General features: G+C 45.4%; 1 protein-coding gene across 1 annotated transcript in view; it reads left to right on the top strand.

Moving 5' to 3' along the window:
- The window catches only part of nwd1 (NACHT and WD repeat domain containing 1), a 17,351-nt gene extending 4,926 nt beyond the window's left edge, over positions 1-12,425 (top strand). Inside the window, exons 4-19 of the mRNA XM_020609080.1 lie at positions 826-1,180; positions 1,823-3,134; positions 3,779-3,982; positions 4,054-4,207; positions 4,979-5,096; positions 5,227-5,391; positions 5,575-5,772; positions 6,232-6,354; positions 6,428-6,633; positions 6,991-7,254; positions 7,459-7,549; positions 8,338-8,486; positions 8,888-9,161; positions 9,310-9,863; positions 10,304-10,409; positions 11,055-12,425. Of these exons, the coding sequence (XP_020464736.1) occupies positions 826-1,180; positions 1,823-3,134; positions 3,779-3,982; positions 4,054-4,207; positions 4,979-5,096; positions 5,227-5,391; positions 5,575-5,772; positions 6,232-6,354; positions 6,428-6,633; positions 6,991-7,254; positions 7,459-7,549; positions 8,338-8,486; positions 8,888-9,161; positions 9,310-9,863; positions 10,304-10,409; positions 11,055-11,365 (4,584 nt within the window). The 3' untranslated portion in view covers positions 11,366-12,425. The remainder of the gene's footprint in view (positions 1-825; positions 1,181-1,822; positions 3,135-3,778; positions 3,983-4,053; positions 4,208-4,978; positions 5,097-5,226; positions 5,392-5,574; positions 5,773-6,231; positions 6,355-6,427; positions 6,634-6,990; positions 7,255-7,458; positions 7,550-8,337; positions 8,487-8,887; positions 9,162-9,309; positions 9,864-10,303; positions 10,410-11,054) is intronic.
- The last annotated feature ends 354 nt before the right edge of the window (positions 12,426-12,779 follow it).

The raw sequence follows: 12,779 nt of genomic DNA, 5'->3' as shown, positions 1-12,779 counted from the left end.
ATGATATTATAGATATTCAATATGGGGTGCTGTGTGTACATTAATGAGGAAAAAAATGAACTTAAATGATTTTAGCATATGGCTGCAATATAACAAAGAGTGGAAAATTTAAGGGGGTCCGAATACTTTCCGTACCCACTGTATATGATTAGACAGCAGATTTCTAAGGTTTTCAGGCCCAAGCACAATAACTTCAGTTTTGTCAGAGTTTAGAAGTAAGAAGTTGCAGGTCATCCAGGCCTTTATGTCTTTAAGACATGCTTGAAGTTTGACCAGCTGACCTGATTCATTTGGCTTCATAGATAAATATAACTGAGTATCATCTGCATAGCAATGGAAATTTATGTTGTGCTTCCTGATAATATTGCCTAAAGGGAGCATGTATAAAGTGAAGAGAATTGGACCTAACACAGAGCCCTGTGGAACGCTGTGACTAACTTCAGTTTGTGTGGAACATTTGTCATCAACATGAAAAAATTGAAATCTTTCTGATAAATAAGATTTGAACCAACTTAGCGCAGTTCCTTTAATCCCAATAACATGTTCAAGTCTTTGCAGTAAGATGCTGTGATCAATGGTGTCAAAAGCAGCACTGAGATCTAAGAGGACAAGTATGGAGACAAGTCCTTTGTCTTTTGCATGGATTTTCCTTTAGGAGGAATCGTTCAACAAAATCAGTACGAAGGTTAAAAAGCAACTATGTTCTGTGCTTTGGATGGTAAAGTGTTTTTTTTTTTATCAGACTGCTGGAGTAAAATTCAAGGCATGTGTAAAAGAATTAAATCAGCAATTATCATTTCTATTTCTTCTGCCTCGGCTCCAAAGGCTCTGCTGGGGAACCGGTATGGCCACCGAGCTCTTCCGCGCCTTGTCCCGGAGAAACAGTTTGAGGTTCTTTTGTCTAAACTGTCCAAAAACCCTGAAGGCACCAATCAGCTGAATCAGTGGTTCTTAAAAGATGACAACGCTGACCCACCAACCTACATCCTTCAGCCAGTCACAGCTCACTTCCCCCACTATGGCGACCTTCAACCTGAGAATCGGCCTCAGCATGACAACAATGTCTCGCTCTGGCGTTCAACAGAGACTCAACTGCTGCAGCTCCTACGATCTGCTGCCACTGATGCCGAGGCTGCAGGGGACATCACTGCCAAGCAGAAACAGCTCTTCTACACATCAGGTCAGAGACGTCCACAGAAACAGGACATATGCATATGTTCCACTTCTGGCTTATGAGAGGGGTCATCTCCACTTTTCCAGTTTTTCTTTTGACATTTAAGGAGCTGCAAGTCCAGTGAATGACCTTAAATGGTACAGAGCTAGGAAGTAAATTGCCAGAGGGAAAACAAACGAAAAAGTCAGAAAAAATAAAACACTGTAACAGATAAAGTTCCATCTTTTCTGCAGCAGTGAAGTAAAGAGTGAAAGCAGAGCAGCTGATAGGTGTAAAATCTGTGGGAACACAGCTCTGAATGAATGAGATGTGTTCACCTGTTGGATTAGATTGATAACTACTGGAGAAACAGAGGTGACCCCACACTTAACCAAGTATCCTGTATCAAACACAGTTCTGACATTTGTAACAAACCAAACAGCTGGAAAATTAGTTTAGTGAGTTATGATGATTTTAACTGTGACAGACCCCTGCCTTCACACACATACACTAGGAGGCTTCCCTGATCCAACATGGCGGTGTGTTAATGCATTATCGCAATTATCAGCACTGCTCATCGGGAATCTGTAGGTTTATGTCAGTGAGAGCTATCTCCCACAGTTGGTTTCCTGAGAGTATTTGTGAAATCTGTCTCCTCCTGCTCCACAGACACAGAGCGGGAGTTTGAGCAGGGCTTGTGGAAGGACGATGCTGAACAGTCTGCTCTGATCTTTGTCCGAGAGACTCCCCGACAGAAGGTGAAGGATGGTCCCAAACGTTTTGCCAAGTACATGGATGTGGCCACCAATGGGCTGCTGGATGCAGAAGCTCAGGGACTCCTCGCCGGCCTCAAGTCTCGGCTCTATGCCACATCACAGAAGATCCTCAACCTGCACAGTGTGGAGCTCACCAAAGGGAGCATTGACCCCAAACGCAAGGAGCACGCTCAGTACCTGGACGGCATCTGTGAGCAGTTTGTATCACAGATGAAGTCCCGGATCGAAGCGGTGGTTGATTCTCCAGCAGGAGGGGGGCAGAGGAAGATCTGGGGAGGCATTGAGGAAGAAAAGGGGGAAATGTCAAAGCGGATGGTTGAAGAGGTTGGATGGCACATCGCCATGAGTGAGGAGCTGTGCAGAGGCCTCCATGGTAGAGAGGGGCTTCTGGGTAAGCTCTGTCTTGCCATGTGGGAGTCCACCAACATCAATCACAAGCCGCTGGTGGTCCATGGGGCTGCTGGGATCGGTAAGACAGCCGTGCTGTGCAAATTGGCGCAGGAGATGCGAGGCGTCCTAGATACCGGATCAGTAGTAGCGATCAGGCTGCTGTCAGCTCGACATCCTCAGAGACTGGACGTTGACTATGTCCTGTATAGCATCTGCCTTCAGATCTGCCTGGCGTGCGGTTTGTCTCCACCCTCCCCACTCACAGCCAACACTCACCTGGAGCTGCTCAGGTTCTTCAGAAACATCCTTGCTGAGGTGTCCCAGCAGGGCAACACTCTGCTCATCATCCTGGATGCTCTGGATCAGCTCTCAGACCAGCATCATGCCCACAAACTCCGCTGGCTGCCTGCCGACGTTCCGCCCAACATCCACCTGGTGGTCTCTATGGATACTAACAGCGAGGCGTTTGCTAACATACGGCTGAAGTTGGAGACCTTGGAGAGTTTCTTTGAGGTGGAGCGTTTGTCTCGTGAGGAAGGGAAACATATCATGGAGTCAAGCCTGCGAGTGTCACAGCGAATGTTGACCCCTGAGCAGAGCAACACCGTGCTGCAGAGCTTTGAGGCGACTGGCTGTCCTCTCCATCTCAGACTGATCCTATCGGCAGCCAAACGCTGGACCTCCTTCACCCCACCCACAGAGATACACCTGGGTGCCAGTACACAAGAAGTGATGTCACAGCTCTTCCTGATGCTGGAGGAGAAACATGGGAAGGAGCTGGTGGGATCAGCCTTGTCGTACATCGCTTTGGCAAGGTGAGGCCTCAATCACACATACAGTTTGTAAGGACGATAACACCATTTTCCAAAAACACTTAAAATATTAGTCAATCATAATTACAGCAGCAACTAAATGCTATTTTCAGTAACTTATGGACTAATCGGCCAATTATTTTCTCAATTAACCAATCTATTGTTTTGTCTATTTAAAATTCCCTTTATAGTTTTTGGCCCTATTAAATGTCTTCTGTAACCAACAAACAGCATAAAATCCAAAGATATTTACCTTACTGTGATACATCACCAAAAAGTCCTGACATTTGAGAAGCTGGAACTTTACAACCCACGATTATCTGGTAACTAGACCTATGGAACCAGTGTATCCCTGGTGGCCTCCACCCAGGGACCACAGATGAAAATTAACTTTTAGCTTTATCTTGCACATTAATTGCATTGTGTATTTTCTCTGCCAAATAAGCCATAAAAGTAAAAATAAATTACATTTTCCTAATAAAACATTCAGTCACCTCAGGGAGGTCAGCAGCGGTTTCACCTAGGGCAACAAAATGCCCAGAAACAGTCCTGATTCAATGTGTCCAATCCATCAAAAATCAAATTTAAAAATACAGTTTAAAAAACAGTCTGCCACAGCCAATCACCAGCACATCGTGACTCCACAGGGAGGGTCTGCTGGAGGCTGAGCTGCGTGACGTCCTGTCCCTGGATGATGATGTCATCAGAGAGGTGTATAAATTCTCACTACCTCCAACGCCGTCATTGATCCGGCTGCCCCCCCTCCTCTGGGCTCGGCTCAGATGGGACATGAAGGACCAGCTGGAGGAGCGCTGGGTGGGCGGGATCGCTGCCATCACCTTCAGCAGCCGGTAAAAAACAGTCTTCAGACAAATAATCACGCAAGATTAAAGTCACAGACATGATCTCTCTGTGTTTGCAGGCATCTGGTTGAGGCGGTTTCAACACGCTATCTGACCACAGCACGACGGGGGCGGAGCCTCAAGATACTGGCTGAGTACTTCATGGGTCGTTGGTCGGGGAAACTGAAGCCAGTGGCTCTGCCGAGTCTCTCGCTGCTCCTCTCCGACAGAAAGGTACCAACAATTCCAATGTGCCCTTTAACCTTTACCTAATGAAATGAACTTGTTTTTGAAATTTCTGTGAGGTGGTTTTGAGTCAAGCTAATTATTTTAACTGTCAGGGTGGGTGGGACAAGATATCCAACATTTAAAATCTTCAGTGCAGTCTTTTAGGTACTTGGACTACAGAAATCAGTAAGATTTAGAGGAAGATACAGTATAATTTTGTATCATCTGCATAAAAGTGAAGCAATATGCTGTCTGCTAATTATTTAAGCAAGGGGGGCATGTAAACAGAAAAGGAATGGGGCCCAGTAATGAACCTTGAGGTGCCCCACAGTCAAGTTTTGACACAGGAAATAAAGCCACCAAGTTCCACAGAAAAGTCACTGTCCGAGAGGCAGGACTTTAGGCATTCAAACTGCTATTTTCTACATATAATGTCGGTTTGGTATAGATTACTTTTTCTGTGACCTCGGTGAAAAAAGGGAATTGTGAGACAAGCTGATAGTTACTAACAGAAGGACTGAAACCTGATTTGGAAAGGTGTGGGCTTCAGATACTAGACAATCTGGCAAGTAGTCAAAGTCTGCTACAGCTTTCAGGATCTAAAAACAGAGAAATCATCAGGATATTGTTTGTTCTGCCCAACACCTTCATATTATGGATGTGATGAATGCAACGTTTATTACACTTGTTGAGATATCCTTCATCTTTACACTGTACAGAATAAAACAAACATTTTATTTTTTATGTTGTACTATGATTGGTTGTGTGGTGTTACAGGTCCCTCCCCAGCCACTCTGGTTTGCTCCAGGACTGGCTAATATCAGGAAGCTGCAGGAGCTGCCCTATCACCTGCTGCATGCCGGTCTGTGGGAGGAACTGCGACAGGAGATTATTGGTAAGACATGGGAGGAGACAGTATAATGTTAAAGCTCAATCACTGCCACCACACACCAAGCATATTAATGCTAGAATGAGCTCCTGTCAACCCGAAGCAACAGAGCAGATTACTGTGTGTTGTCTTTCAGGGAGTGCTGAGTGGCTGTACTGTAAGAGCAGGGTGTGTGGGGTGTCCAGTGTGATCCATGACCTGGACCAGTGCTCCCAGTATATGGATTGCACTGAGACCACATTGATCCGAGATGCTCTGGTCCTGATCAAACCCAGTCTGGACTTCCTGCATGGTCACATGGGTCAGTTTTGTTGTCTCAGCAATTTTCATTCCATATAATCCCAAATATCACAATTAATAATAATAATATTGTGGGGGTGACACAGCATTTAGACCAAAAATGATTCCTAAAATAATAAACGAATGGAAATGGTGCGTTACCAGTCAACGCATGCAGCCATTTACTTGGCCCTTCTTCTTCCAGACATGTCTCTGTTCTACACTGAGCTGTTAGCCAGACTGTCCTCACTGGCCACGGCCTTCCCCTCTGTGATTGGCCAGCTCTGTAGCCAATGCAGCGAGTGGTTACTGACGTGTCCGGAGCCGATCCTCATCCCAAAGTGCAGTTTCCTGCAGCAGCCTGGAGGGGCGCTGCAGCACACGCTGAGTGGACTGCAGGGAGGTCAGAACCATTAACATCACACTCAGAGCTGAAACAATTAGCTGGTTAATCAATTAGTCCAGTGACAGACACATAACCTGCAACTGTTTGATTCATTGGTTCTGACATTTTTCTCTCCAAAACTGTGAAAAAAATGACAAATAAGGCCACAACTAGCAACTATTTTTAATCAATTAATCTGTTGATTAGTGTGTCTGAATGCATACTGTGTCATATGTACTTGCACTGATAGAAATAGTGAATGATGAAACCCTTTGTCCTAGTTTTAATTGATGGGGGTTTGTCAAACACTGTAAACAAATAAAACCATTTCTGCAAGTTATTTTACACCTTGAAGTAAATGTTTTATAGTAAAAACACAGGAGCAGGTTGAGTGTGACTGAATACTTCTGAGTTTTGGATGTTAGTTAGCTGTAACAGATGCAGCAGCAGCAGGCTCACCTGCCGCCATGTTTTCAGGTGTTCTCTGTATGGACATCAGCGTGGAGGCGGGGCTTCTGGTTGCAGGTTCAGATGATGGTGGGGTGGCAGTGTGGAGCCTCAGGGACCAGCAGCTCATACACACTCTGCTGGGACACACAGGTCAGTCTGAGGTGATCAGTAAACAAATAAATAAATATGAATAAGATTAATAATGATTTCCTGTGTGGTGTAGCTGCAGTCCTGTCTGTTAAGGTGACTGACAGCTCCTCTCACTGCCTCTCACTCGCCACTGATGGCTCTCTGAGGAGGTGGAGTCTTATGAGCGGCCAACAGCTGCTATGCATCCAGGAGGCCGTATCTTTGGACTCCGCCCTTTCATCAGTACACCTCCACCTGTGTGAACACAGGCAGCTGCTGTGTGTTTACACCAGGACACAGGTACTGTCAGTGCTACCTCAGTCACTGCCTCTGCTACCTTCTATGCATTAGTCTAATTTTAAAACATTTAAATATCTATTTAAAACCAAAGAAAAACTGTGATACAAGTCTGGTTTCAGGCAAGTTATGTTCCAGTTTACATACATGCGCAAATAAACGAGAGCTGATGTTCCCATTCAGTTCAGTGGGAACTTGTCCCCGAACATTTTGACTGGAAGTGAAGAAGAAAAGAAAAGTTGATTTCACTAAATTCCTGGATCCTGTTTTACAGTGTGCTCTGTACATGTCCATCCACAGAGTTCATAAAGGAGAGGGAGGGCCTGCTTCTTTTAACAAGGCTTTCACTTGTCGTTCCAGGTGAAGATGTGGAATTTGGACGGGGCTGCACTCGTCAACAGCAGCACCACTGGTGAAGGCTCACTGGTTCTGGGAGTTCTGGATCAGTCTGTGGTTTCTCTGTCACAGTTTGGTCTGGTCAGAATATCTGATCCCATCAATGGAACTCCGACTGTGGAGACTCAGCTAGAAAACTCACACAGGTGTTTGACTGGCGTTAGATCTGTGGCCTTACCAAAACGAGGAAAGGTGATCGTGGCCTCTAAAGAAGGCTTCCTCTATCAGGTACGTCTGTCAGACATGTTACTCATACTTCGTAATCGTATATTAAGTTGAATATCATCATACTAAGATAAAAATGCTGTAGCGGAATGAAAACAGAACCACCAGGACGGAGCTGCAGGTAGAGCCAGACCGACGCCTGATTTTGAACATGGTTGTTTTCACTAGTGTTACATGTGATTATGATGTTGACCTTCCTGTTGGCAGATCTGCAGAACAGGCAAACAGACCGCTGTCGAGTTTCCTCAGGCTCCGTCGTTACTGTCAGTTAACGTCGATGAAAAGATTCTGTTAGCAGGTACGACTCTGCTGATACCAACTGTGTTTATCACGCTGCATACGTAGCACCTTAGTGTGAAAGGCTCACACCTCTGGTTGTGGAATTACTTGGTATTACTTTCAATTCATACAAATTTTCAGAGCAGCAAATTCAGTATTAAGCCTTATATGTCAGAAAATCAGCTGTTTCTTATCTAACCCTGTAAACTACAAACTGGTTTGATTTAAAAATTCAATTTTCAATATTTTAGGCAATTTCTAGTGACAAATATGGCTGCTTTTAATTTTAAAAGATGAGTGGGAATAAAACATGTAAATGATCTGTAATCTAGTCGTATTTCTTACATGACTCATGCTCATGTGTAAAAACAATGAGACTGTACAATTGAGCTGTTCTGTGACAACATTTTGAGTGATTATCACTGAGGAGTTTTACATTTTGAAAGGTGAAAGTGGTGTCAGACCTTTAGTCGAGTTTGATCACATGCAGGTGGCAACAGTATCATCCGGAGCAATGAGTCTGCAGTAAACAGGGGTTGTTGTTTTTTTGTCAGCACTGTGGAACTCTGAGAAACTAGATTGTGAGGTTTCTCCTGGTGAGTGTCATTTGTTGTTGTACTGAACAGAATTGCAATGCAGTTTGTAGGAGAGGGGTTTGAAATAAACGGGCCATGGTTCCCAAGCAGGTTATATGTCACTGCAGGATGTGCACCTGTACTGTGCAGTTAGCTGCACAGAGGAACCAGGTTTGCATGTAAATCTGCTCAGAGTGCGAGTCCTCCAGTTGATGGGTGTTTGTGTCTGCAGGAAGCGAGCTCACTCTGAGCCTCTTCAACATCGACACAGACTCTCTGGACAGATTCCTCGACCTCCATCACGATGACGATGTTCTGTCCGCTTGCATCTCCTCAGACTGCAGAGTGCTCGCCTCTGGGACCGCCGACCACCTCATACAAGTAAGAGGCCGACAGAGCTCCAGGGCCAGGGCTACCTGCAGAACGGTACAGGGAGAGAGAGAGGACACACTACAGGAGGGAGGAGACACAAAGTTAGTGACAGGTAATGGTGGCATATAGATGGGTGGAGAGGAGAGGAGTTCAGCATCATGGGACGGCACTCAGCCTAGGCCTATAACTAAAGGATGCTCCACCAAACCAAACTTAACCTAGAATACATATCCAGTAATTTCACGGACACTACGACCTGGGCTCAAATAAAGGCACATCTGTACATCTCAGTCAGTGTAGCGTTATACAACTCCAGCATTCTAAATCCCAAGAGCTACAGGTCTTTGTTTGAATGAACAACCCTAGAAGCCAAACTTCACAGCGACATTATTCACGTGTTTCCTTGGCAGATCTGGTCGGTGACCACAGGTGCACTGTTGGACACACTGTGTAATTCAGACGCTCCTGTTACATCCGTTGTTCTGTACCAAAGCGTCCTGGTTTCGGCCTCGACAGCTGCTGCCTCCATCCGTCTGTGGAATCTGAAATACGACATCCAACACAAGCCCACTGCCCACATCCCATCAGGCTGCGCCCACGTTGCCATCACCAAGGATGGAGATCGGGTCTTCTACGTCCAGCGGCCGAGCCAGACAGGAGTGATCAGCTGGAACAACCTCACAGGTCGGTGTGGCTATAGAGTCAGTGCAGGTGTCAGAGGGGTCAAGAAGGAAGCAGCAGGATGTTACTGATCCCAGTAGTGGGACAAGTGCTCTGATCCTTTACTTCATCTAAAGGGAAATGCCACAGACTGTTCCTTGTCTCCCTGCAGGTTCTCTCTCAGAGCATCTGGCAGTCTCTGCAGAGGTTTGCTGTCTGGAGTTAGCTCAGCACAAACGTTTGCTCCTCTGTGGTCTGATCTCTGGCACCGTGCTCATCTACCCACTAGCTATGACCCAAGAGACGCTCTGCATCCCCCCTCCAGAGAGCCTGTCCAGGGTGCTGTGCCTGGCCGTCACCTCCAAGGAGAGGCATGTGGCTGTGGCCTACGAGGACTCTGTGCGTCTGTTCGAGATCACCAACAGAGACAACTTTCCCACGGTGGAGGGGCCCCTGCAGAGTTTCCCCCTGTCCCTCCTCCACGGCCAAATCTCCTCCATGGCGCTGCTGTGTGACCGCAGGCTGCTGTATGGGACCAGCTGCGGGGAGGTGAAGCTTTACGACTTCAGCAGCGACAGCAGCTCCGATCTGGAGTCTCATCGCAGCAGAGTGACCTGTGTGACGGCCAGTAACTGTGGGAGCCACGCCCTGGTGGGCTCAGAGGACGCCGTGCAGAGGCTGTGGGCCCTGAGCCCACTGGCCCTGGACCACACCATGGAGTATAAGGTCAGGGTCATCTGCAGCCCTACAGCAACAAACCGCCACACAACCACTTCACCAGTTTTATAAGTGACCTCCTCTTGCAGCTGAAATGCCTGACAGCAACACAACTCAGGCATTTCTGTTTGGTAACTTTTACTTTAGCTCCCTAATTATTTATAGTCATATAAACATTTAGTGAATTCTTTATAACACACTGTGGTTATAAGCTTTTATAACTGAAGTGTGTGAATATGAAGACATTTGTGTTGTACTGTCATTCATTATGTATTTATGGATGGGTCACAGGAGCAGTTCTAGTTGTCGACAGACACAGTACATAAATATTCTGTGTACAACTAAATGATAAAGAAAGTTACATTTTAAATATGGGAAATTAACATTAGGCATTGTGATGGTCCCGCCGCTTAATGTCTGTATTCTGCTGCTGTTTTGTTGATGTTCAGGGCTTTTTCTTCGAAGGTGTCCTCTCTGCTGCTTTCTCCGACACCGGCCAGTTCGTCTTTACCGGATCTCAGGACAGAACCGTAAAAGTCTGGGATGTGGCTACAGGTACGCACTGGTGTGTCTGGACATATTTCCACTGAGGGCGAACCAGGAAAATCAGCCAACATTTACAAAGGAGACACAGGGATTTTGACATTTAGTTTGTGTGTGTGAGGGTGTGTAAACTCTGTGCAATCTGGTATTCAGTACACATTAAAGAAAAATAAAATGAAATAGAGTAAATTATTAAATTGGGAGAAAGAGGGGAGCCAAAGGAGGTGAGGAAAGGTTAAATTTAAAAGAACTGTGTGGTTTTGTGGGGGGTTGAATCAGCAGAAAGCTAGCAGTGTACTGGTGATGCTTCCCCCTGAACCACCAGCACCGAAAGAAGACAAGGCAGCACAGAGAATGACAAAGTAATTACTGAGCTTTGGAGGTGCTGGGAGGTGGCCCTTATGCTAAGCTAAAATGCCATAGCTTGATATTTACTGTACAGACACATAACGCCCAACAAGGAAAATAATTTCCCCACATATTCACCTCCGCCCTTGGTCACATAGCCTGACCTTTTCAAAATAAAAACATTGCAGTAATGCGCTGAACATGTCGGTGGGATTTGGCATGAGGTTTTCTTACTCCTGGACCAGAACCTAGACGTTCTGCTGCCACTCGGTGGTTGGGGTTGACCGTGTCCTCATTTCTTCCCATCAGGAAACCTTCTGTATGTTCAGTACGTCTACTCCCCCGTCATCAGGATGCTGACCTTCAAGAACGGCTTTGTGGCGCTGTCTCAGCAGGGCTACATCATCAAAGAGGTGTTTCGCTGTCCAGACCACATCAGTCCGGACTACAACCCTCTGAGGAATGTCAAGGCCCAGTACCGGGTCACTTCCAGGGAGAAGAGCCAGGGTGGCCAGCAGAGCCCCGTGTCCGACCTACAGGACTTCAACCCGGCCCAGATCAACCTGAACCTCATGAGCATGCTCAGAGCCAAACCCTCCTCCACCTGTGTCATACTGTAGGACACCGGGCCTGTTGAAAAAGACAGAAGTAGTTTTATTGTTAAGAAGTTCACTGGTCAGTACAAATTACAGTGGAAATATAGAGTGAACATGCTGTAAAAGTACTGCAAATGTTTAGCTTCCATTAATGTAACAGCTACAGTCCAGACCGAGTATTTGAGACAGTTACGTTTTATTCTGCAGCACATTCAATATGAAATACAATAATGGAAAGTGCATTAAAATGCCAAGTCTGAGCTTTGAGCAGGTTTACCTGAACTGGGTGTGAGATGTGTGAGATGCAGTAACACCCGGTGAAGTCTGTGACCCAGAAAAATGTGTAACTGCCCGAGTACGAAGCGTCTGGACTGTGTTTACAATATGACTTGTGTATTCAAACATTGTTTAGGTTCCTGGATTACTCAGATTTATCAAAATACAGTGGGATGCTTTCTTCTGCTTCATAAATGTCGCTGCTTATGTAGGTTATGAGCAAAGATGGGGTGCGAGCAACAACACAGACACTGTTAAGCCCCATCATTCAGATGGACAGCGGGCTATATTATGAGATTATTGTAACTGCAGATGTGAGTACAGCTGCTGTCCCCTGTGAAGACAAGATTCAAATGGCAGAGTGCTTCTTCCTCAGTCTCTCTCCTTCAGAGGGATATCCCTTTGCATTTAGTTAAACCTGTTTTTCGGTAATTACAGCTGGGCACAGTCTCTTCCATCTGATTTTGCTGCCTAACCTTTACAGTTTCAGTTTGATTCACTGTCAGGTCACTAAAAAGTGTCCAATAACAAAACGTTCAAATCCCAAGTCTCCTTCACTTTTCACCCTGTACTTAGAGTTGGGACTGGACTCTTTTTGCTTCTCAGGAAACAAATCATACAAGTTGCTGTCCTTTGCCCTGTTGTTGGGAATGAATACAGCCTGCAGATATGACTCAGGGCTGGAAAAAAAAGTCCCTTAGCTCATCTGAATTTTTTTGGTAAAATAAAAAATGCATCAATCAAAAATAGTGTCAATGAATGAAACATTATTTATAGAGTTTAATGAATAGATCAACTAAACCACAGGGGGAGGTAAAAATAAGAAAGTGAGGTGGACATGGAAATCCTGCTCTGAAAACATGTTGTAGACTAAAACAAATGCACAGTCCACACCTGTTCAGGTTTGGTATTGAATGAAAAACTTTATAAACTGTTTATTAAAGGACAAACGAGAAGCATGTTTAACTTTATGCTAGGTGGCTCTTCCACTTGAGTCAAGTCAAGAGCCAAGAATCTTTATCATCATTATGCATAGCACAACGAAATTTTTTTCTGGTGAGTGAACACAGAAACTGGTTTCCAGCTCAGTCATAAACTCAGAGGGCAGAGAAAGGCTGCTGCTGTGAATCAGAGTTTGAGTTAAACATTAAACCGACCTATG

Source organism: Monopterus albus, unplaced genomic scaffold (genome assembly GCF_001952655.1).
Source record: "Monopterus albus unplaced genomic scaffold, M_albus_1.0 scaffold98.1, whole genome shotgun sequence".
NCBI classification, from domain to species: Eukaryota; Metazoa; Chordata; class Actinopteri; order Synbranchiformes; family Synbranchidae; genus Monopterus; species Monopterus albus.
The sequence above is the reverse complement of the archived record's forward strand: the minus strand, read 5'-3'. Positions and strand labels throughout refer to the sequence as shown.